General features: G+C 38.5%; 1 protein-coding gene across 7 annotated transcripts in view; it reads right to left on the minus strand.

Moving 5' to 3' along the window:
* The window catches only part of MIPOL1 (mirror-image polydactyly 1), a 290,064-nt gene that overhangs the window by 22,313 nt on the left and 245,714 nt on the right, over positions 1 to 22,037 (minus strand). For all 7 annotated transcript variants that reach the window (XM_030559240.1, XM_030559246.1, XM_030559241.1 and 4 more), the window contains one exon: positions 10,194 to 10,424. In XM_030559240.1, the coding sequence (XP_030415100.1) occupies positions 10,194 to 10,424 (231 nt within the window). The remainder of the gene's footprint in view (positions 1 to 10,193; positions 10,425 to 22,037) is intronic.

Consider the following 22,037-nt stretch of genomic DNA (forward strand, 5'->3'; position numbering starts at 1 on the left):
ATTTATTTTTATAGGCAAGTAAAATCTTTTAAAATTATCCTTAGTGAACATGGGAAAGGATGGGTGATTAGATTTTATGCCTAGGCTAGTCAATTTTAATGAGAATTTTGAAAGAATGGCCTCTACTTTTTATGGAACATGAATAGTACACTAGATATACTGAGAGAAAAAATATATACCAAGAGATGTTGGAAATGTATTGTACCCAGAACATTCTCTAACTATCCAGGCAAATTTGTGATGAGTGACTGCATGCATCTAACACAAATTAATATTCAGCTCCAGTCCAGTCTACTACTTATTTCTTCAATAGCTAAGAGAAGAAATTGCTTTCACTTTATAGCTTTATTAAGTTCCTTTAGATCTAGGCATACCCTCACCAACTTGTTTGTTTTTTCCTACCACTACAAATAGATATACCTAGATAGTTGGTTCACTGAATTTTTTTATAAGTTGTAATTTCACCATGCAAGTTAGTTCCTGCATTCCGCTATCAGTGTAAATGGAATTTTGCTGAGTGGAGTAATAATGGGGATTATTTTAGGGTTTAAAACAACTGTGATGTGTGCAATTAGTTTTAGACATCTAAATAAATTCTTTTAGTACTGTAAATTGCTTTCAGTTAGATCACAAATGAACTTCTCTATATATTTCAATTACTCTTCATTCTTCACAAGTCTTAAACCCTAAAGCAGGCAGTTTCCATACCCACCATCACAAAATCTAGTGACTTTACATTCCCTCTATTCAAACCTTACTTTTGTTTTCTTTTCTATTTCAGACTTCCGCATATATATATCCATGCCATGCAGGCCTAAGAAAGCTTGCATCAACTGTGCCACACTTTGTAGAGTCCCTTTGGGGTGCATTGTACTTTTGTGCATTTGGAAATCTTGCTACTGACTGGTGTTGCCTTCCCAAACTGTAAAAGCCAGCAAAGGGAAATTAAACGCTTCATGGGGTCCATATATATTGTAATACTCACTTGCAGAAAACAATAGATTTTTCTATTGGGACACTGCAAGTAACAACTCCATCACACGCTGGCGGGACTGAAAACTTCCTCAAACCTCCCCTTCCCTGAAAAGATACATCATAATATCAAAACAAAACAACTTGCCTCTAAGTTAAATCACCACCTATTGCTGGAGGTGCTATCTACACTGATCATACAATATACATAATCTGCTTTTAACAACTGCATTCTTTCAAGACACCAGTCCTCACCTAGCATTTTCTCCCTAGCAGATCCTACCCAATAACTTTTGATCAATTATGAAACTACATAAGGTTGTTAATTTTCATTACTGTCAGTATTATACTAAACTTATCAATCACAGACCTTCCACAGAGCCATACACTACTGACACCGGATATCAACTCTATTATCTTTGAAAATAGTGGAAAGTTTGTAGAACCTCTCCAGATTTAACCTTTACTCCGTCATCTATTTTAGCTAGTTTTTTGAGTATAGACTATCTGTTTAACTATGAACTATGGGTCAGATCCTCAGTTGGGTAAATCAGCATAGCTCAGCTTAATAAAGCTATGCCTATTTACACCAGTTGGCCCAATATTTATATTCTTCCATAAAATAGCAGGGCTTACTTTATGTTCCAGAACATCAGAACTCATTAAAATTACTCACAATAATGTTAAAAAACTATCAATTATTCAGCACCAGTACAAACTTTCACTGACACAGAATTATAGCACTCTTCTTTAAGATCAAACCCACTTTTGACATTATGGGCCAAGTTATTTGCTGGCATAAATGGGTGAAACTCCATTAAAATGAATGGAGTTGCACCCATTTACTCCATTAGATAATTTGGTCCTATTATCCCCCAAATCCTGTTTTATAATTAAAGGGAAGAATCCAGTCTAAACTTAATAAAAGAATTTGAACATGTAATCATTAAAGATATTACTAAACTAACAGGAACAAACTAAATGTTGTGAAAGCGGCAAAACAAAGAAAATTATTGGTGATATTTAAAGTAAAGCCAGCTGAGTTCTCCAATACTGGGTGATTTCTCCAAAACAAATAGCTTTTATTCTCCATGAATGTACAACTTGTTTCTTTTGTGCAGTGCTTCTGCTTGTAATTTTTAATTAGCTAGACCCATCCTTATCTTTGAAAAATGACTGAAGACGTAAATGCCACAACATATACTTCAACTAAATATATTTAGGTATGATTTTTATAGGGAGATAACTAGTTAATAGCATTTACACGGAAGAAAAAGACTCAATCAGCATAATAATCGTGAAATCTAGTTTTTATCTGTTTCCGGTTTAACTGAAGTTGTACTCTATAGAATATAATCTGTACATTAAAGATATCATGCTTGCAGTTAAAAATCTCAAAAGACTTTAGACCTACAAATAAAAGATACCCATTTTATCCTTTTCTGAGACACTGACCTGTATCCTCATTTAAAAATGAACACCACATCTTTATGTTATTAAATCTTTGTTTTGATCTGTTAGTATTCACCAAAGTGCCATTTTATAAAACCCCACACTGAATAGGCAAGGCTGGAGGTAACCATCTGCAGCTTTAGAGTCTGCGTTTGAATTGATGAAAAGAGCTTTGTGTTTTCATTGCCAAGTTTGATTCTTCCAGTCATTAGGCATTCCTCTCAGATCGCATCAATGAAGCGGACTCTCTTACACCCATGTGTTAAATTCTCTTCTCCTCATGGTTTCCTTTGCCAGCTATACTCCAGAAAGACTACTGGGTCTTAGCCACATTCTTCTCACAGCTGTGTTAAAAAAGAGCATCAGAGCTTCTTCCCAAAACCCATATGTGTATCTGGTCAGTCCCCTGTCTGGGGGTCACCTCACATTGTGGTGTGATTATTCAAAGATTCATTCTTGTTCTTGAACTGCACTGCTCAGATCATTCTGAGAAAGATTAGACCCTCCAGTGGGCACTAGAGAACGTCTTGGACATTGATGTGAAATGCACACAACTCCTATACTCAGAAGGCAGATTAGTTTTACTTTCAGAGACAGAGGAGTCTACCGTTTATTAAAAGTTCAGTCGTCATTTCTTTTCATTTTCACATTCTTTTCACATGTCAAATGCCAGTATAAAACAAAAAGAGAAATATTCATTTTTGTGTGTCTCATTAATGGATATATTTGTCATGCAAAGCAAAGAAACAAAACAAAGTTTTATAGTAAAATACTTGAAAGCATAAAGAGCTTGCACACCAGAAATGCAATGGGAAAATGCAGGACTGTGCAAAATGGATATGTTTCATTAACAGTAAGGGTTATGCTGGCAAGGAACATGCAGGAATTCTCATTCTGCTTTACACTAAAAAAAAAAATCACCAAAAATTAGGCAAATCACTGGTAAGATTAAATACATCTTGTGTAGGGTACTGTAAGTCCCTTTGCTGAAATTACCTAATTCTATATGATGTACTTTAATTTTGTCTTGAATTTTTTTCCAATTTAAAAGCAGAAACATTTTTTTTTGTTTTTGTTAAGAAAAGAACTGAGCTTCAATAAACAATTACAGATAAAACAACTAAGAGTGTTATCACTTTTATATTTTCTTAGTTCATTAAGAAAACTAACTTGGCAAAATGTATCTACAAGCATTTATCACAGTTTGTCTTTATTTTCTTAGATTTATATTTTAACAGCCAACATGAATTTCCATTCTAGTTGTATGTATATCATTTCAGTTGTATGTGTAGAAATATTCTGTGCACACACACACACACACACACACACACACACACACGTAGAAATATTCTGTGCACACACACACACACACACACACACACACACACACACACACACACACACACACACACACGAGTCAGATCTTACTGATCTATCCAGTGTCATTAAATTACTCTTTTACCAATAAAAACCCATAACTAAAATCTCAAACACTTAAATTCACATTATCCTCAAGACTAATGTTATAGAAATGGGGATCTTCCTAGGGAAAATACATCATAACCACATCAGTCTTTACTGATCAATTATTAACAATGGTTATTAACAACACTATATTAGGACTATATTATTAACACTATATTAGGACCTCTTCCTGCTTTTAGTGAAATTGACTGCCACTGCCAATCCCCAGCAGTTCCACCAGGGAGGACCACTTTAAAATCCACCTTGAGCTTCATATGATCCAGGTTGGCAGGGGCACTAATTAATTCACATCATTTTCCAGCTGGCTTGGCCCCACCTCCTCCAAGTCAACCCCACTTTCCTTTTGGGGCTGCAACAGCTGGGCCCACCAGCACAGCAAATTTCTAGGGGCCTTCTGCCTATGTGCCATCGCTTCAGGTGGATTTATGCCACTACCCCAAATGCTTTGTTGATCAAAATGGAATAAAAAATTTTTTTTATAGAAAATTATATTTATTTTTACAGTCTGGTAATTACATATACTGTTGTAGACAGTTTTAAATATTATTTAAGTCCCTAAGCAGAGCAGGGAAAAGAACAAACTTGTTGGTGTGCTGGCTATTCTAAAAAAATTGGTAAAAATTCATTTGGGGTTGAACCAAAAACAATTTTTTTTTAATTATTGGCAAAACCAAAAGTTGAATTTTTTGCTTTGTTTTGAATCAAATAAAACCTTTAGTTCTACCCAGAAATAAAATGCTTCATTTAGAAAATTTAACATTTTTAATTAAAGAAAATTAAAGGCTGTTTTGAAATGAAAAGACATTTGAATTAAAAAATAAAATCTTTTTGTTTTGAAAATGTCAAAGTTAAACAGATTTTTTTTTAAAAAAGGTTTTTCCTCCCCAATGGAAACAATTTGGAGAAATTGACACAAATTCGCAAAATGTTTCGGTGGTGCCAAATATGTTTTTTTTTTTTACTAAAAACAATTTTGATCTAAAAATTCTGCCCAGCTCTCTACATAATAGATCTTATCTATTAAGTTAATATTTACTTTATTTCATATTATATATATGTTTGTGTATATATATATATTGCTATTTATATATTGCAATGCATTGAAAAAAAAAGTGAGAATTTCATTCTACCTAAGTATAAAACTGTACTTTGTTATATCCAAGTTTGCAATAAGCAAATTCCACTGTATCCCCCTTCTGGCTCACAGCTGCTGCTTCAGATGGGGTGGAATCCAGGAACTTTTTAGATGCTTTGTGTCCTATGCCAAAGGACAGAGCACTAATTTATGTGGGATATTAAATTGAAAGAACAACAATTACAGGTAAGTAACTTAATATATACACAAATGAATTAAACCCAATAGTGCCACCTTCGATGGAGAAATGAAAGCTACGTGTTTTCTAAACTGCTGACATAACATATATTGTAAGAATTAAGATTTATTTTAAAATCTTAATTTCTTTATACATTCTTCAGTAATATCAAAGAACCAATCATCTAAAGTGTGGCATATGGCAGTAAAGGACATTAAGAAAGAAAGATTTGCTTGCCAGACTTGATTTTGACTTCTATTAATGACGTGACCTCTGAATTACATTCTTCCTTAATGAAGCTCATGATTATTTCCCTTTTTAACTATAAGTCCATTACTAAATTACATTATTAATTAACACTAAAAAATATAAAATAACTTAGCACATCACCAGAAAATACTTCCCTCACAAATCAGAATTACACTTCATTTTGGCAGTTTTTAAAGATGTTATGGAGGAGAAAAGGTAAGCCTAGACTTTGAATTCTCAGTTGGGCTATGAAGTTTAGTTTCATATTTTAAATAAAAATAAAAATCTCAATAGGATAATGATAAAAAAAAAAAGACTAATATAGCAAAAAGCCTCCCAGCTGGTTTTAAAACTGTCAGTCCTTTTTGAAATGTAGAACATCCTACATCTTAAAAAAAAAGTAAAGCTAACAAACTAGTTCCTGCCTAATTGCCAAACACCAATTTGAATGAAGCAGTTGAGGTTACAAAGAAATTGTGAATTCTCAGCCTGGTTTCCCTGCTGATGAGCAGGAACTGTCTGTGTAGTTCTCCCAGAGGTGTCAGTGGAATCTCTATAGTGTCACACAAGGGTTCTTAGCTCAGAGTAAACACACTTTCCACAAACTCAGCTGCTTAATCTGTTTGCAGGTTGAATTATAGGATGGGGGTGGATGACTGGGTGCTGGGAAGATGCACTGAGCATTTCCACAGTTTCTTGATAAAAAGGGCGTGCTATTGTCATCAAAAGACTTCAACCAACTGTTTAATTTTGCTAGAGGACTGATTTTAGCAATAATGAAACTAACCTGACAGAAATTTTCCCAAGTAGTTATGCATGTTAAATTGAATGAATTCTTTTCATTATGGCAGTGCATTACACCACTATAGTTCAAGTTGTGTCTGCACTTCTCTTATAACTACTCTGATTTCAGGGGATTAAAATATGACTGAAAAATATTATCTGGGACAAATATTGGACTATAAATTCCTAGTTTACAAATAACAAGTGTTTTTTACACTAAAATGAAAAATAATAACATAACAGCTTTAAAATTATACTAGTGCAAAGAAAGATTTAATAGATGTCAGGACATGGACCATGAGTCCTCCAAGTTCTATACAGCACTGAGCACAGTGTTGACACTGAACAAATAATATACATTGTTTATATTAATTTGTCAAAAATGATATTAAAAAGCAACTCCTGCATATGCACCATATCTATTTTTCATAAGTTTATTTTAATTATGCATGTTTTATATATATAAAAGATTAACCCAACAGGGAAAAAACTTATTGGCTGCCTGAAATGAATTATGGACTAATTTCTGGTTGCTATGTGAGTATATTACACACACTAGGAAACTTGTTGGCAGATGTGGAACAAACAGAGGGAAATGTTCCCTGATTCAGGCACTGCCACCTTAAAAAGTGAAGGGAGTTCATTTTGGAGCCCCCAGGTGTCATACAGGTGTGAGCTGGGCCAAGAAATGTAAAGGTATGGTTTGCACATTTGCCCTGATCCAGCAATGAGAATTATGGGCAAAGAACTTACAGGTACAATAAATAACAAGGTAACTCTTAGGATTTTGTCTTCATATACAATATATAACACTTAACCTACGTTTTGACCTCAGGACATTAACATTGATCAAGAAAGTAACAAGATGGAACAAAATAGATCACATCTTTCTTCAGAGGAGGTCGGTGAATGTACTTCACTGAGAAATAATAATATCTTCAGAGAACAACAGTTTAATCCCCTTTGATTTCAATGAGAGCAAGACTAAATTTGGAGTCTTCACATTGGAGACTATAAAGTCAGAAATTTAGAATTAACATGCACATATTCCTCTTAACAGTATACTGTATTCTTTCTGTCTGTGTGATTTATTTCTCACGAGGTTGAAAGAGTCTGTTAGAGGAGCATTTATGGCAACAGGTTGGGTAGTGTATAATCTTGCAACTTGTGAAACATATACTAAAGCAAATATTAGGACTATATACAAATGGTCTAATTTAAATTCACAAGTTGAGTTTGACTTGCAGTGGCTATAATAACTCTATGTAAATTATTTTAAAGCAGACTACAAAGTAATATCTTTGTTTTATCATCTAGTTATTAACCAATATTCAACTATTGCTCGTAATTATCCAGATAACTGTCATTACGACTGTAAGATCTTATAGGTGAAATCCTGGCTCCATTGAAGCAAATGGGAGGCTTGCCATTGACTTCAGTGGAGCCAGGTTTTCATCTAGAATGTTGTACACTGACTGTCACTAAGATATATTTCATATTCAACTTTCACTATATAAGATTGTTTGATCAATTATGATGTGTTTCCTCTCTAAAAGCCTGCTATATGGAGCAAAGAATTGTGTGTGCACTAACTAGTACATTGTTAAAAGGAAACTTATAATGGACTTCAACACAGCTTAACTCCAGGGTTCAGAGTTTAGTAGCCTTCTAACAAAAAAGTCTTATGTTATGAAGCACTGTCATTTACCTGAACATAGGGTCCAATCCAATGTGCACTGAAGTCGACAAGAGTCTTCCCATTCACTTCAGTGGGATTTGGACCAGACTCAAACACCTGGCCTGAAACGTACCAGGTATGAACCAGACAAAAACTGATATATATGTACATTGCAAATATTTTCACATGTAACTATAAATTGTTGTAGACAGTGTTGTAGCCACATTGGTCCCAGGATATTAGAGAGACAAGGAGGATGAGGTAATATCTTTCATGGGACCAACTTCTGTTGGTGAAGAGCTCTGTGGAAGCTCAAAATCTTGGCTCTCTCACCAACAGAAGTTGGTCTCATAAAAGATATTACTTCACCCACATTGTCTCATGTAGCTATAAAAGCAAATATAATACTGCAGCAGGGATCCCATGTGTTCCAAGAACACTGAAAACCATTCCAACCTAACAGAAAATACTTTAAAGACTCTTGGATATGTATAAAAGCAGTGCCCATATGACATTAAGGAAAGCACATCATGAATCCTACTATTTCCTTACAATGCTCTTGAAATAATCAGCATCTAGAAACCTTTAACACTTGTAGCCATGGATGTCAGAGTTCTGGCATGAGAGGATTTAATTTTGCTCAGTCACTTCTCCAGAATGATCTGTCCCAGACTGAAGAGTGGTTTTACAAAACTCAAAGACAAGTTTCTTAGAATCTAGAGAGCATAAAACACTATGGGTTTGATCAATGGCTGCTGGATTTGGGCCAATTGGAGCAGGCAAATCCCATTCAGCTCAACATCTCAGTTTCTTTTAAAACATTGTCAAATTTTGAAAAGTGACTATGTAAAATTGGCGTTGTGAGTTTCCATGTTCATTGTTTCTTATTGACTTTCATATACAACTGCTAAATTTAGAAGTGATGTTGCCCTGGATAACTCTGTACACTCACTCTGCGATCTGAAAGTCAACTTGTGTTCACCTTTCTAGTTTGTGCCACAGTATCATAAAAATACTACATGCAGGGCCATCCTGAGAGAGGTGTGAGGCCCAGCACAAATCAGCCTCCCCATTGGTCTCCTTGCCATCCGCCCGGTGCCGCTTGCCTCCTCACTCCCCCCGCCCACTGCTCTCCTCCTCGCCCTCTGCCTACCCACCACTCGCCTCCTCACTCTCCTGCCCGCTGCTCTACTCCCTGGCCACCTGCCTTCTCCTCACTCCACTTCCGCCTGCCTCTCAGCAACCTGTTCACCTCCTCACTCTGCTTGCCCGCCCGCCTCCTGCCTCATCTCCACACCCACCTCTTCACTTGACTATTGGGACAAATGGCAGCCCGATTGTGCATCGGTTGGGATGTGGGACAAAGGGATAAATATCGGGACAGTCCCGATTATATCGACACGCGGGGCCCTCCAAAGTGCAGGGCCTGGTGTGGTCGCCCCAATTCACCCTACCCAAGGGATGGCTCTGACTACATGAAATCTGACTCTAGCTCATAGTCTGGCTATGCTGGTAGAAGGACAGAAGACACTGGATGTGGTTCAGTTAGGCTGCAACTTTATTCTTAAATGTCTGGGAGTACCTGGCAGATAGACGTGTACAGTACAGGTAATTCCATTTCATGTTTTCCCCCAAATAAGCCACTCCCCCACCAACCTGCTGTGGGGAAGGCAAAAAACCCCATTCTGGCGGTGAGGGAAAAATTCATTCCCAGCCCCCCGAGAAAGGAGAACTAGCACAGTGCCTATAGAGAATCTCAACAAAACCCAGTATTTCACCACTTCCATGGGTGGGAGAGTGGGGGCTGCTCTGTCTGGTCGAGGTAAAAGAGGGTTTTTTCTGCACTGGCATGGACTTATATAGTCCTCCCTCTCTTCTGATCACATGAGGGTGGTTGGGTCAGTGCTCCCATGCTAACTTAGTCCACAGCTGCCACAGAAAGTCACTCCCTGGCTCTCTAGCCCTGAAAGGGGCACACACATTTTCCAACAAGCCAAACAACAACTCCTATCCCTTAACGAGCAGTGAGGTCATTCTCCCAGAGGCGGGTTGGTTATACAGCGCTAAGGCAATAGTAGTGTTTTGTCACTAACGCAGCAGAAGTGACTCTTGACTATACAACAAGAAGCCAATCTGTGAGTAAGACGAAGCCGCTTTTAAACAGCCACTTTTGTGACAACCACACTGTAAACATCAGGAGGAATAACGTCTCATTCGGCTGTCAAATAACATTCTTCCAAATGTAAAGACAACTGACTTACGTTTGAACTTTTTCGTTGGCCTCCTGTGAAGCTTCTAGAGCTTGCTGAAGCTTTAATTCCATGTTTATTCGCTCTGTTAGGGCTTGCTGCAGTTGGGTAGCTAGCTGCTCATTTTGGCGATGTGTGATGGTTACAATATCCTCGCTGCTTTTCAGCGCATCTTCATATGTACTAAGAGTACAGTTAAACTGATCCTTAAGACTCACTTCTTGGGACAGAGATTTGTGTAAACTGGGAAAACAAAAATATACATTTTATTGACTCACAATGTAAGCTTTGAGTTTGAACTACAAGAATACCACACTTAAATGACATAAATGTGTTTAAAAATATTACACATATATCAGTATCAACTAATTCTGGAGCAAGATCTTTATTATATAACAAAATAAGAAGACTGGAAATGTAGAGACATAACACTGAGCTGAAAAATCTCTTCGAGGAACATATAAACTAAAAACAACTTCTGTACGCTTCTTTTCAAGTGTACAGAAGATATTTAAAAATTCCAAAAGAAAACAAGAGTGAAAAACTCAGATTAAAAAAAAAATAGAATACATCCCAAAATTAACTCTTTAAAAATAAAATCCATGCCACATTTAAGCATAATTTTTCTGTAGGTTGTATGATAAAGTTGGATGTGTGATTTACAACAAATTGAATTAATCAACATGAATTATTGAGTGTGCAATGGAAGATTCAGCTGTTTTCTCATTAAATATTGAAATAAGTGAGTAGAACGAAACAGAGGGATAGATTCTGATGCCCTTAACTCATTTTGGACAGCATGAGTTGACCCACTGTCTTCAATGGGATTACTTGTGAAGTAATCCCTCAACATGGGTAAGGATATCAGAATATGGTCCAAAGGGAGTAAAAATACAACTGACTAACTCCATATCAATAGTTCTTTGCATCATGGTAATCACAATTTCTTGCCAAGCCATGCACAGCCACCATTTTGGATTAATTTATATAACAAGTATATCACCTTTAGCAACTATTTCACATAGAAAAGCCTCTATCAGCCATGGCTATGCATTCACCCACTGTATTTTGACTTTGAGGCTGTATTCATGGAGACATCAAGTCAATAAACCTTCATTGGAAGATCTGGAATACAGTATTCAGTTCCTCAGTACCAGGAAGCTATAGATGGAGTTAAAAAAACAGCAACAAAAGTGGCTATATGTACACAGCAAAGAAAAACCTGCAGCTGGCCTGTGCCAGCTGACTTGGGCTTGTGGGGCTGTTTCATTGCTGTATAGACTTCTGGGCTTGGGCTGGAGCCCAAACTCTGGAACCCTCCAACTTCACAGGGTCCTAGAGCCCAGGCTCTAGCCTGAGTCCAGAAAACTACACAGCAATGAAACAGCCCCGCAGCCTGAGCCCAGCAAGCCTGAGTTGGCTGACACAGGTCAGCTGTGGGTTTCTAATTGCTGCACAGACTTACCTAATGGGTTGAAGGGACTGATTTACAAGAAAAGATTAAAAGAACAACATATGTGTAGAGTGATTAATAACTAAGGGCTTGTCTATATAGCGATTTAGTGTGCAGCAAGCCAGCACATGAATCTAGAGTGCACTAGCTTGCTGAGCACTAACTGGCCATGTGAACCCTGCAACCATGTACTAAAAGTTCCATAGTGTGCTTTGATGTACTCTCATTTCAAATGCTGAATAGTGAATATCCCTGCAATGACCAGGTAATGGACTAGCCAGTAGGTCTGCTCCATTTCTATATTCCATTATTTTATCATTCACTTGTGTGTGAAATGGGACCAAAAGTAGAGGAAATTCAGGGAGGACATTTATAACAAAGGTGGTAGAAATAAAAATGTTATAATGAGTAGGCAGTTTATATCATAGTTTAGGCTACTACAGAACTACTGCCTGTATACTAGAAACTGATGAAAGATGTTACCATATTGATGAATATGACTTGAAGTCATGTTTGAATGATGACTATGAGAATATTAACCATTCTTTAAAGTGTATTATCCTAGTCTCCTATCTGAAACGCAGAGTGAATAAAACGTGCCAGTCAAACTTTTCACCCAGGGTGCTGGTATGCAGTGGCATATTTATTTTCCTTTCCTTTTGTTAAAACATTTATACAGAAAACATCCCCCCGTCAAGCTATATAGGGAAATCACATACAAATTAAAATATAATATACATGCATAAGTAAAATATGGATGAATTAAAAGAAATCTAAAAGTTAAAGGTTAGAACATAGGTATGCCATTACACCTAGCACCTGAGGTTGTTTGAAAATGCTGTGAAGCACCCATTCAAATAAATCACAACATTTTGAATATATCCATAATTCATGAAGGGACATGACAGATCCACAGAGAAGAGGCATTAAAAAAATAAAATCATATTAGTGGCTGCATATAAAATATATTGACTGATGTTTTATTCTAGTGGGCAACTACTGAGAACTACTAGAAAAAGTAAACAACATCATTTGGAAGTAGTGCTAAAAGCTGCAAACTGAGGATGCTATTGCTCATTTTTATACTCCTTGGCCAAGATTTTCAAAAACGAGAGCCTAAAGTCAAGACCCTCAGGGTATGTCTACTCTGCAATTAGACACCTGTGGCTGGCCTGTGCCAGGTGACTCGGACTCACAGGGCTCACATTAAGGGGCTGTGATAGATGTTTGGGCTTGAGTTGCAAGGACCCTCCCACCTTCCAGTGTCCTAGAGCCCAGGCTCCAGCACAAGCTTTGATGTCTACACGGCAATTAAACAGCCCCTTAGCTGGCGTGGGCCAGACATGGGTTTTTAACTGCACTGCATCATAGACTTTAAGGTCAGAAGGGACCATTATGATCACTAGTCTGACCTCCTGTAGACCACTGCAGACATACCTTAAGTCAATATTTAAGTACCTAAACAAGTGACTTGATTTCAAAAAGTGCTGAACATTCAGCCTTCCCCATCACCTTAAATGGGAGAGAATAGTTTTTTCAGCACTCGTGAAAGTCAAGCCATTTATTTACATACTTGAATATAGACTTGGGAGCCTAATTTTAGACATCCATTTTGAAAATATTGGCCCTGAGTAATACTGTGTCTAATGTTCACTGTTACACGTTTCACTGCAGAAGTGATTGCATTTCAGTCATAGATAAAGTGATTCTGATGCGCTATGTACTGTAAGCCAGTCTAAGACCCTTCTAGATGAAAGCCCTGTTGTGTATAAATGTAAATTATTTTCATTACCCCCATTTTTTTCAGGCAAACATGATCACAAAATTTCTGTCTGTATGTGTTTTGTTAAAACCTCTTCTCCTTAGGACAATGCGTCAGGAGTAAGGCCCTGCAGCTGTGCCTGCTCAGTACTCCTGATGCCCTAACAAGCCCCCGAGGTTGCCTGATGGACCATGCTGCCTGATTAGCTTAGGAAGCTAGCATGTCAATTCTTAAGCCCAGAAGCAGCAGTAGCATCCACAGACTCCCTGTGCTCATGTCTCTGTAAGCCCTGCTCCTGCTTTGCTTCTCCCTGGCTCCAGCCCAGATCCTGCACTGCACCTAGTCTTATTCCTGTCCTGACCAAGGCTTGCTCCTGCCTGAGAACCAGCCCTGCTCCTGCTTTCTTTGATTCCTGTAATCCGCTCCCACCCTCAGCTCTGACTCTTGACTTCGACTCTGTCTCGGCTCTTGGCTCTGGTTCCTGGTTCTGACCCTGTCTTGACCCGTGGCTCTGACTTTCGGACTCCAACCACGAGGACTGACTTCCGCTCTGACCACTAGGCTTGACCACCTACGACCTGGTCCGCTGACAGAATGGCACATGCTCATCCTCTTCCAACAATTATGTATTTACTGATAGAACTATTTATTTCTTTATAATTTTAGAGGAAAATGAATCCCAAGTAAACCATTTTGATGTATGGACCCATGATATATGGGAGGCCAAGGTTGAAGAACAATCCATTTCAACACTCAAATTGTTTGAGGGTGAGGAAGGTTGAAAGGTTTCTGCCTCTTGGGTTACTGCAGTACATACACCTATCAATTTCCTGGCTGATCTTGGATGTGATGGCTTCAAATAATAGACTGGTCTGAACTGTGTCCAGGTAGGGAGAGGTGTGTGTCAAAAGCAGTTGTATGTCACCTATGTACTCCCCCAACCACCTACACAGCTGAGGGTTATTCAGCCCTCGGTGTTACAGCATCATCATGACTATTCTAACTTACACCAGCTAAAACAGTCTCCTAGAGGCTCTTACATTGGCGGGGACCACCGGAGTACAGCAGTGCTCAGGTCATGTCTCTTCCCATCTCACCAAGCATACTTCTGTCACACTCACTATTTGTTTAGAGTGTGCCTTGCACAAAGGGGTTCTGATCTATGTCTGAGCCTCCTAAATGTTATCATAATCATCATTATCACTCCCATAACCGCATTGGTCACTGGGGCACCATCATTGATGAGCAATCAACCAATTGTCTCCACCACTTGAGTCTCCGTGATGTCCATTCCCATCCACTCTTTTATGTGTCAGTCCATCTCTTCTTCTGTCTACCTCTTCTTTTCTTCCCCTGTACTGTCTTTTGGAGGATGATCTTGGATAGGCCAGATGATCTTGTTACATGACTGTACCACTTCAGCTTGCACTTCTTCATGGTCCTCAGGAGGTCATCATATGACCCAGTCTTTGGGTGATCATGTTGCGGACCTCTTCATTAGTGATGTCGTCGAAGTAGGAGATGCCCAGGATTTTGCAGAAGCATCTCATCTCTACTACCTGTATTTTCTGTTTAAATTCTGCTGTAAGGGTTCATGTCTCGCATGCATACAGACAAATGGAGATGACCAATGTGTCCAACAGTTTCAGTCTGGATTCCACGGAGATGTTCTTATTTCTCCCAAATTGGCTTTAGCTTTGCCACTGCTGCAGTTGTCTGCACAGTTTTTGCCCGAATTTCTGCCTTTGATCCTTCATTAGGGATGATTTTCCCCAAATTCTTGAACTGTTTAACTGTCTCCAGCTCGTGTCCACTGACAATGATATGTGAGCTGATCCCATCACGTTTGTTTGTCACCAGCTTGGTTTTCTCTGCACTGATTTCCATGCCATATTTTGTGGAGGTTTCATCCAATTGTTTCACAAGATTTGTAAGTTCATCTTTGCCATCTGCCAGGCCATCAATGTCATTAGTGAACCGATTATTTGAGATTGTTCGTCCCCCAATGCTGACTTCTAGGGCATCAGTCATTATGCTCTTCAAGCAGATGATGTACAGTGTGGGCGAAAGAAGGCAGCCTTGCCAGACTCCAGTGGTGTTGCAAAACCACTCTCCTATTGTGCCATTGACGAGAACTGCACTGCTGGCCTTGTCATACATTTGTTTAATGTTATCATAAAATAAAATAAAAATAAAACAAAAATGACATTTTGGGGAATCTTCATCTGCCCATACAGGGGAGATTTAGGGCACTTTTGCACTGCTGTTTTATGGCCAACTATCTAGCCCTATATCTATGCTACATCAATGCAAACCGTTTGTCTTATTGGTTGCTCTATTTGGCTACATTCATGAGACCTGAGATCTCAGTATCTTCTTTAGTCTTGATAACATTTTTGAATTTTGAACTTTGTGAAGAGAGTCCTGAATCACTTGAGATAACAAGTGATTAGGTAAGGTAGGATCTTAGGAGCTGATGCAATAGTATCCCAAAGAGAGTAAGTCTCTCTGATAATTTCTTTGTAACAGATTTCTTCAGGCCTACAAGGCACATGCATCTGAACTATTTTTGCTACAAAAGAGGGTGCAAAAATGGTCAAATCTGGATTATTAAATGTAAGCATGTTTAATTGAAAGTCCAGCAGAAGCCATTAAACAACCACTAGAATGGACTCCTCTGCAATAGGTGAGTATCTTGGAGTCTGCTATTGTACGGTTTCCTCCACAATTACGTGAGTTAAGGTCACATTTACAGTCTGACCAACACTGAAAAGAACACCTAGGATACACTGGTTCTAGTCAACTGCTCTTCAGTGGGTCAAACCTTCTGTTCCTGAGCAAGCTCACAAAGAAACTAGCCAACGGCCATTTTCAAGCTTATCTAATTGAAGCGAATATCCTAGACCTAGCATAATCTGAATTCAGGCCAGGACATGGAATCAAAACTGCATTAGTGGTACTGGTGGATGATCTGCTGTCAATGGATAGATGGCAGATAACTAGTCTCGTCCTTCTAGACCTCTCTGCAGCATTCAACACTGCTGTGGAGGGGGTCCAGAGTAATGCACTAAAAATTATTTGATTCCTTCTTACAGGGCCGCATCCAATGAGTCATGATGAGAAAAATGCACCTCCACTACTAGACCCCTCACTCATGGAGTTTCACTAAGAATTCTCTCTCCGGTCCTAATCAACATCCATATGCAGCCACTAGGTGAAATAGTGAAATGAGAGACTCAGGTGCCAGCAATATGGAAATAAGATACAGCTCTCTCTATCTTTCACCACATACAACCACACGATTACCACCAAGATCACTCTGTGCTTGGAAAAGATCTGCTCATGGATAAAGAACAGCTGACTGAAATTGAATCTCATGAAGATGGAGGTGATGCTGATAAGCAGAGGAAAGCCTCTGAAGAGTTTACAAACCATGGTTCAGTCTTCTTCGGTTGAAGGTACACAGCCACAACTGGTACGTTCTGTCCACAGTTTGGGCGTGCTCCTGGATTCCTCACTGACACTAAGTTTTCACACAAGGGTAATTGCTAGTGATGCTTTCTACCACCTCCACTTGGCTAGGAGACTCCATCCAATCCTGGAAAACTACCTTTATTCATGCCTGACTACCGCAATGCAATATATCTGTACATGACTCCTTCAGCACACAGGAAATTCCAACTAGTACAGAATGCTGGTACATCTCCTCAGCAACTTACTGCAAGCTCATCAAACCTGTCCTTTGCTCCTCCTACAGTGGCTTCCTGTAGGATATCAACTGTTTTGGTCCTTATCGTCAAGGTGCTCAATGGCCTGGGTCCAGGGTATTTAAAAGATTGGTTAAGGTTCTGGGATGAAGACTGTAATCAACAACTTCACTCCTCTGTCACATGGGAACTTTCTACAATAGAGGCAAAGCTTGCCTGTGAAGGAGATAAAGCTTTCTCAAAGGGGCTAATTGCATACTATGGAATGCACGCCACAAGAACAGAGGATTATCACAAACTCACTGCCTACTGTTCTAAGTGCTAGGCACATTTCTTTGACCTTGCCTTTTCCAGTAATATATACACATTCATCTGTTGCTATATATTATATAAAAATATCCAAAACAAAACGCTTGAATGAACACACTTCTAACCCCAGGAACAGGACAAGAGAATGAACACGTGACAGTGTTGGTCACACTGCTTAATGCACTACTTGGAGACGCTCGGATACTATGGTGACGAGTGCAGTATAAGCACCTATATAGAACAGAACAGGATATTCTGGATTTGCTGCCTTAATTCTGAATTTTCCTGTGTGTGTGTGTGTGTGTGTGTGTGTGTGTGTGTGTGTGTGTGTGTGTGTGTGTGTTTAGATTAGTGATATATTTTTTAAAGATATCCAAATACACTTACCTATTATTTGCAATGCATACTCATTCAGATGTTTTAATGTTTCTTTGCTTCCACATTTGTGGATTTTGTTTTCAAATTAGTGCAACTCCAATTGTTGTGAGTGCCCACTGTTACTTATTACATTACACACCTACATATTTCTTTGAGTAATCTGAATGTTTCTGTTGAGCTTTGATATAGAACTGGCTGTTCATAATGTTCATAAGAAGCAAGGTATACAGGATTTTGTACAGAGTCAAGGTGGGTGAGTTAATGCTGTTTATTGGACGAACTTCTGTTGGCGATAAGAGACAAGTTTTTGAGTTTACACAGAGCTCTTCACCAACAGAAATGAATCCAATAAAAGATATTATCTCAACCACCTTGTTTCTCTAATATCCTGGGACCAACATAGGTACAACAACAGTAGGGTAGCTGCATACAGCATTTGGTATAGGCATTCACAAATCTCTGCATCCTTAAAATTCAGACAATCCTGGCATGTTGCAGTCCTGCACCAACTGAGAACAAGATAACTGCAATGATGGAGTCATGCCCAACCTATAGAAAGTTTATAGAGTTGAGGCTGAAGGAACAAAGAGCATGAGGCCGACCATGAATGAGGTTGGAAGATGCAATTTTGAGGAATTTAAGAAGCCTAATTCCTTCCATACTGACTTTTGCCAGAGGAAAAAGACTTGCAAGAGACTGTTCAAGATGGAAGTTCATGCTACGTGCCACCAAGGCTACATCATAGGCATGTGACTCCACTGCTGCTGCATCTTTGAAATATCCCTTCTGACTAGGTAAAATTGATCTTAAATTTGCAGAATGGCTGCATTTTGAATTGTGTCATCTTTGTTTTATCCCACCATTAAAAGTTATAGAAAAGATTTTACCTATCTTTTATCTACTATTTATTGTCAATTCATGTAGTCTAGTCATCCTTAAATACTTACCAATTGCTTTTGGTAACTAAATAACTTTAATTTAGTATTTGCAATAATCTAATTGTTTAGGTAATGCATCAAATACTGAGGTAACCTTTTCTATTAATCAAAGGTAGAACTGGCAAGTCATTAAGAGTGACCTCAATATTTAGAGAAAAAAGATGTTTAAGATATTATCACGTATAAAATCTATCAGACAAACCTGATTATTTTACACATAAAGGGCTACGTTAACAGCTGCACCAAACCAGAGCTTGGGTTTACTGGGGTTAAATGGACCTCTAAGTGCAAGTTAATTTCTGTTGGCTTGTGGAGGCCACTACATTGTCCTGGTCTACACTATGAGTTTATATCGAATTTAGCAGCATTAAACCGCATTAACCCCGCACCTGTCTACACAACGAAGCCCTTTATATCGATATAAAGGGCTCTTAATACCGGTATCTGTAATCCTTCCCGATGAGGGGAGTAGCGCTGAAATCGGTATTGCCATTTCGGATTAGGGTTAGTGTGGCCGCAATTGGACAGTATTGGCCTAGAACTATTAGAGGCCAACATAGTGTGATACTGCTGCCTACATAGGGAAGTCTATGTGGATGGGTAGAGTAAAACCAGCTACACTAGCTTTATGGCAACTGAGAATTTGCGTATGTCAAGGGTTTACAGCAGCACAAATGGGTCTGAGGCTGGGTCTGCGGATCTACCCCAAGGGTTTAAAAAGGTTAATTTTTTATGCTTAGTGTGTGTTTCTAACTACACTAGTTTCAAAAGCAGCACATATTTTTGCTAAAAATTGAGCTCAATTTTTTTTAAAAACCCTGATTATATATTAAAATATTGCAGCTATTTTTATGCAAATTAAACTTGGTAGAAAATAAAAAGTAGTAGATATTATCCTCCTTTATTTATCCTTATTATGAGCCTGATTCTGCAAACTGTTTCTAGCTCATGTGAGGATCAAGCCCCAGAGCTGCATCCTATGAGGTGTTGAATGGTTCTGGGGGTGCAAAGCCCCCTCAATTCTTGCTGGCTTCACTGGGTGTTGAGAGTGCTCAGGAAATTGCATGTTTGGACCTTGATTCCCCTGCTGAGTCAGGGCCCAGCACCATGACATATGTGGTTGGAGGCTTTAATAATCTGTGCTGTTATGGTTGCTTGACTTTACATCAGCAAATATACCTAAGAAAACCAAATGGAAAATATACACATGGAAAATAAGATTTGCTTTTTGTTAGGAGTCGCATATAAAAAAAATACAGGGCACAAACAAAAGCAACCCTTGCCAGGGCCGGCTCCAGGCACCAGCAAAAGAAGCAGTTGCCTGGGGTGGCCTATGGAAAGGGGCAGCGGGTCCTTCACTCCCTCTCTTCCTCTTCAGCAGCACTTCGGAGGCAGCTCAATTGGGTTTTTCTTTTTTCTCTCTCTCTTTTTTTTCCCCGCCGCTTGGGGCAGCAAAAAAGCTGGAGCCAGCCCTGACCCTAGCTTCATGAATAGTTTAAAGATTTATTTTTTAAATAGGAAAAGTCCTCCCTGGAAAAGAATTGTCCGTCTATGGTAGCATATCACTTTGCTCTCTTTGATAAACTGCAAGAATAATAAAGATGAAAGGAATAGGAATATTGCCTCTGAAAACTGAAGTACCCAGTAAAGTGTTCACTCAGTTAAAAGCGATACTTATGATATATCAGCAGTCTGATAACACTGGAACCTATTATAACACAGGCAGAATAGGCTAAAAAACAAGTGCAACTTAATGACCATCCTGTGCTATTTACTTTTATTTTCATCTCCAGGGAATACTGTTTACCTTGCTTTAAAATTTATATGAGTCATTGTTATGTGCCTTTTTTAATTAGTTTGAAGGAAATAGTCATTTGGGAGAGAGAGCGGAAATCAATTCTGATTCGATATTGGTAGCTACTGTGCAATGTAAACCATGTGTCCTCTCTAATTAAATGTAAACATGTTCAGTTCTAAAGTCCAGCAGCGATGACAACAACCACTAGGAAGGATTGCTTAAGCACCGATCAACTGATTCTCCTGAACCTTTTGTTCATACCGTAGGTGCGCTTGTGCAATCTATGGCAGGGTAAATGCCAGTTGTAACTGACTTTATTTTAGGTCATCTTCAGAGAAAAGAATTGACAAGAATGTGAAGTGTTCTGTAATACCCCAAGTTACTCATTAACGATGTCCTTCTGATAGCTAATCAATAGCATCGCATGGAGCCAAAAAAATTGCACTGAACTGCCCCTCTTCCAAAAGCCAAATCTTGGTAAATATTTAATGGCAGTAAAGGTGTTTTGACTGTTATCACACTGATATGTTAAAGAACTCTTAAAAGAAACTTTATCTTGCTTCTCTCTGCATAATTTGTTCTGTCACCGTACAGTCCTGATGCAAAAGCACTTACATTAATGCATTTAAATCAGTGCTTTGGAGAGAGAACACTGAGTTTCACTCTTTGTGGTGAAATAATGAAAATAGCTTTGCTGTCACAAAATAACAATGAAAAATCAAAAAGTTTACTTCCTTGGTAAAATGCCAGCTCCAAACACACCGCAAGCAACCCAGCCCTTTATACTTCAGTAGTGAATATTGCACCAGACTTGTTCAAAACCTGTTATACAAGTGCATGCTTGAGGTTCTCTGACAACGTTTCTCTTGTTATAGAATCTCCATGACCCTCTAGAATCAAAATGGGCCTGGATTTTCATTCCTTATCCAATATAGGGGACCAAAAAAATCCAGTTTTAACAGTTGCTTTAGTTCCTGCATATTTTTATTTCCTATGACCATCCCATACAGACAGTGGATATGTCCCCCCCGAACTGGAAACATCCTTAGCCACTGAATTTTATTAAGAGGTCTTCCATTTGTCATGTTTTTCTCTATACAAGCAGCACATATGGAATTTTCAAGCACTTAAGACTTGATACCTCAAAATAGAGTATGTGGGTTGACTGGTACACCTTACCCAGTACCCAACTGATTTCAAAGGGGTTGGCACAGGGACACCAATGATATATGTTGCAGGATCCAGGACTTAGATATTTGCCCATTAGAGGATCAGATCATCAGGTAAACCTATGTATTTTGAAGATACTGATTCATCAACAAACTAGTTTTTTTCTTGGAAAATAACTGGGGAACATAATATTGAAGGTGCTTCAGCCTCTGAAATTTAAAACACTAACACTGAAGAAGTATAAGTCCTTATATTTATATTTGGAAAGGATCTCTTCACTGCTCTAGGAGCTAGCTGTCAAACAGATAAAACTATTGATTCATTATATTTTGGAATTATTC

Source organism: Gopherus evgoodei, chromosome 4 (genome assembly GCF_007399415.2).
Source record: "Gopherus evgoodei ecotype Sinaloan lineage chromosome 4, rGopEvg1_v1.p, whole genome shotgun sequence".
NCBI classification, from domain to species: Eukaryota; Metazoa; Chordata; order Testudines; family Testudinidae; genus Gopherus; species Gopherus evgoodei.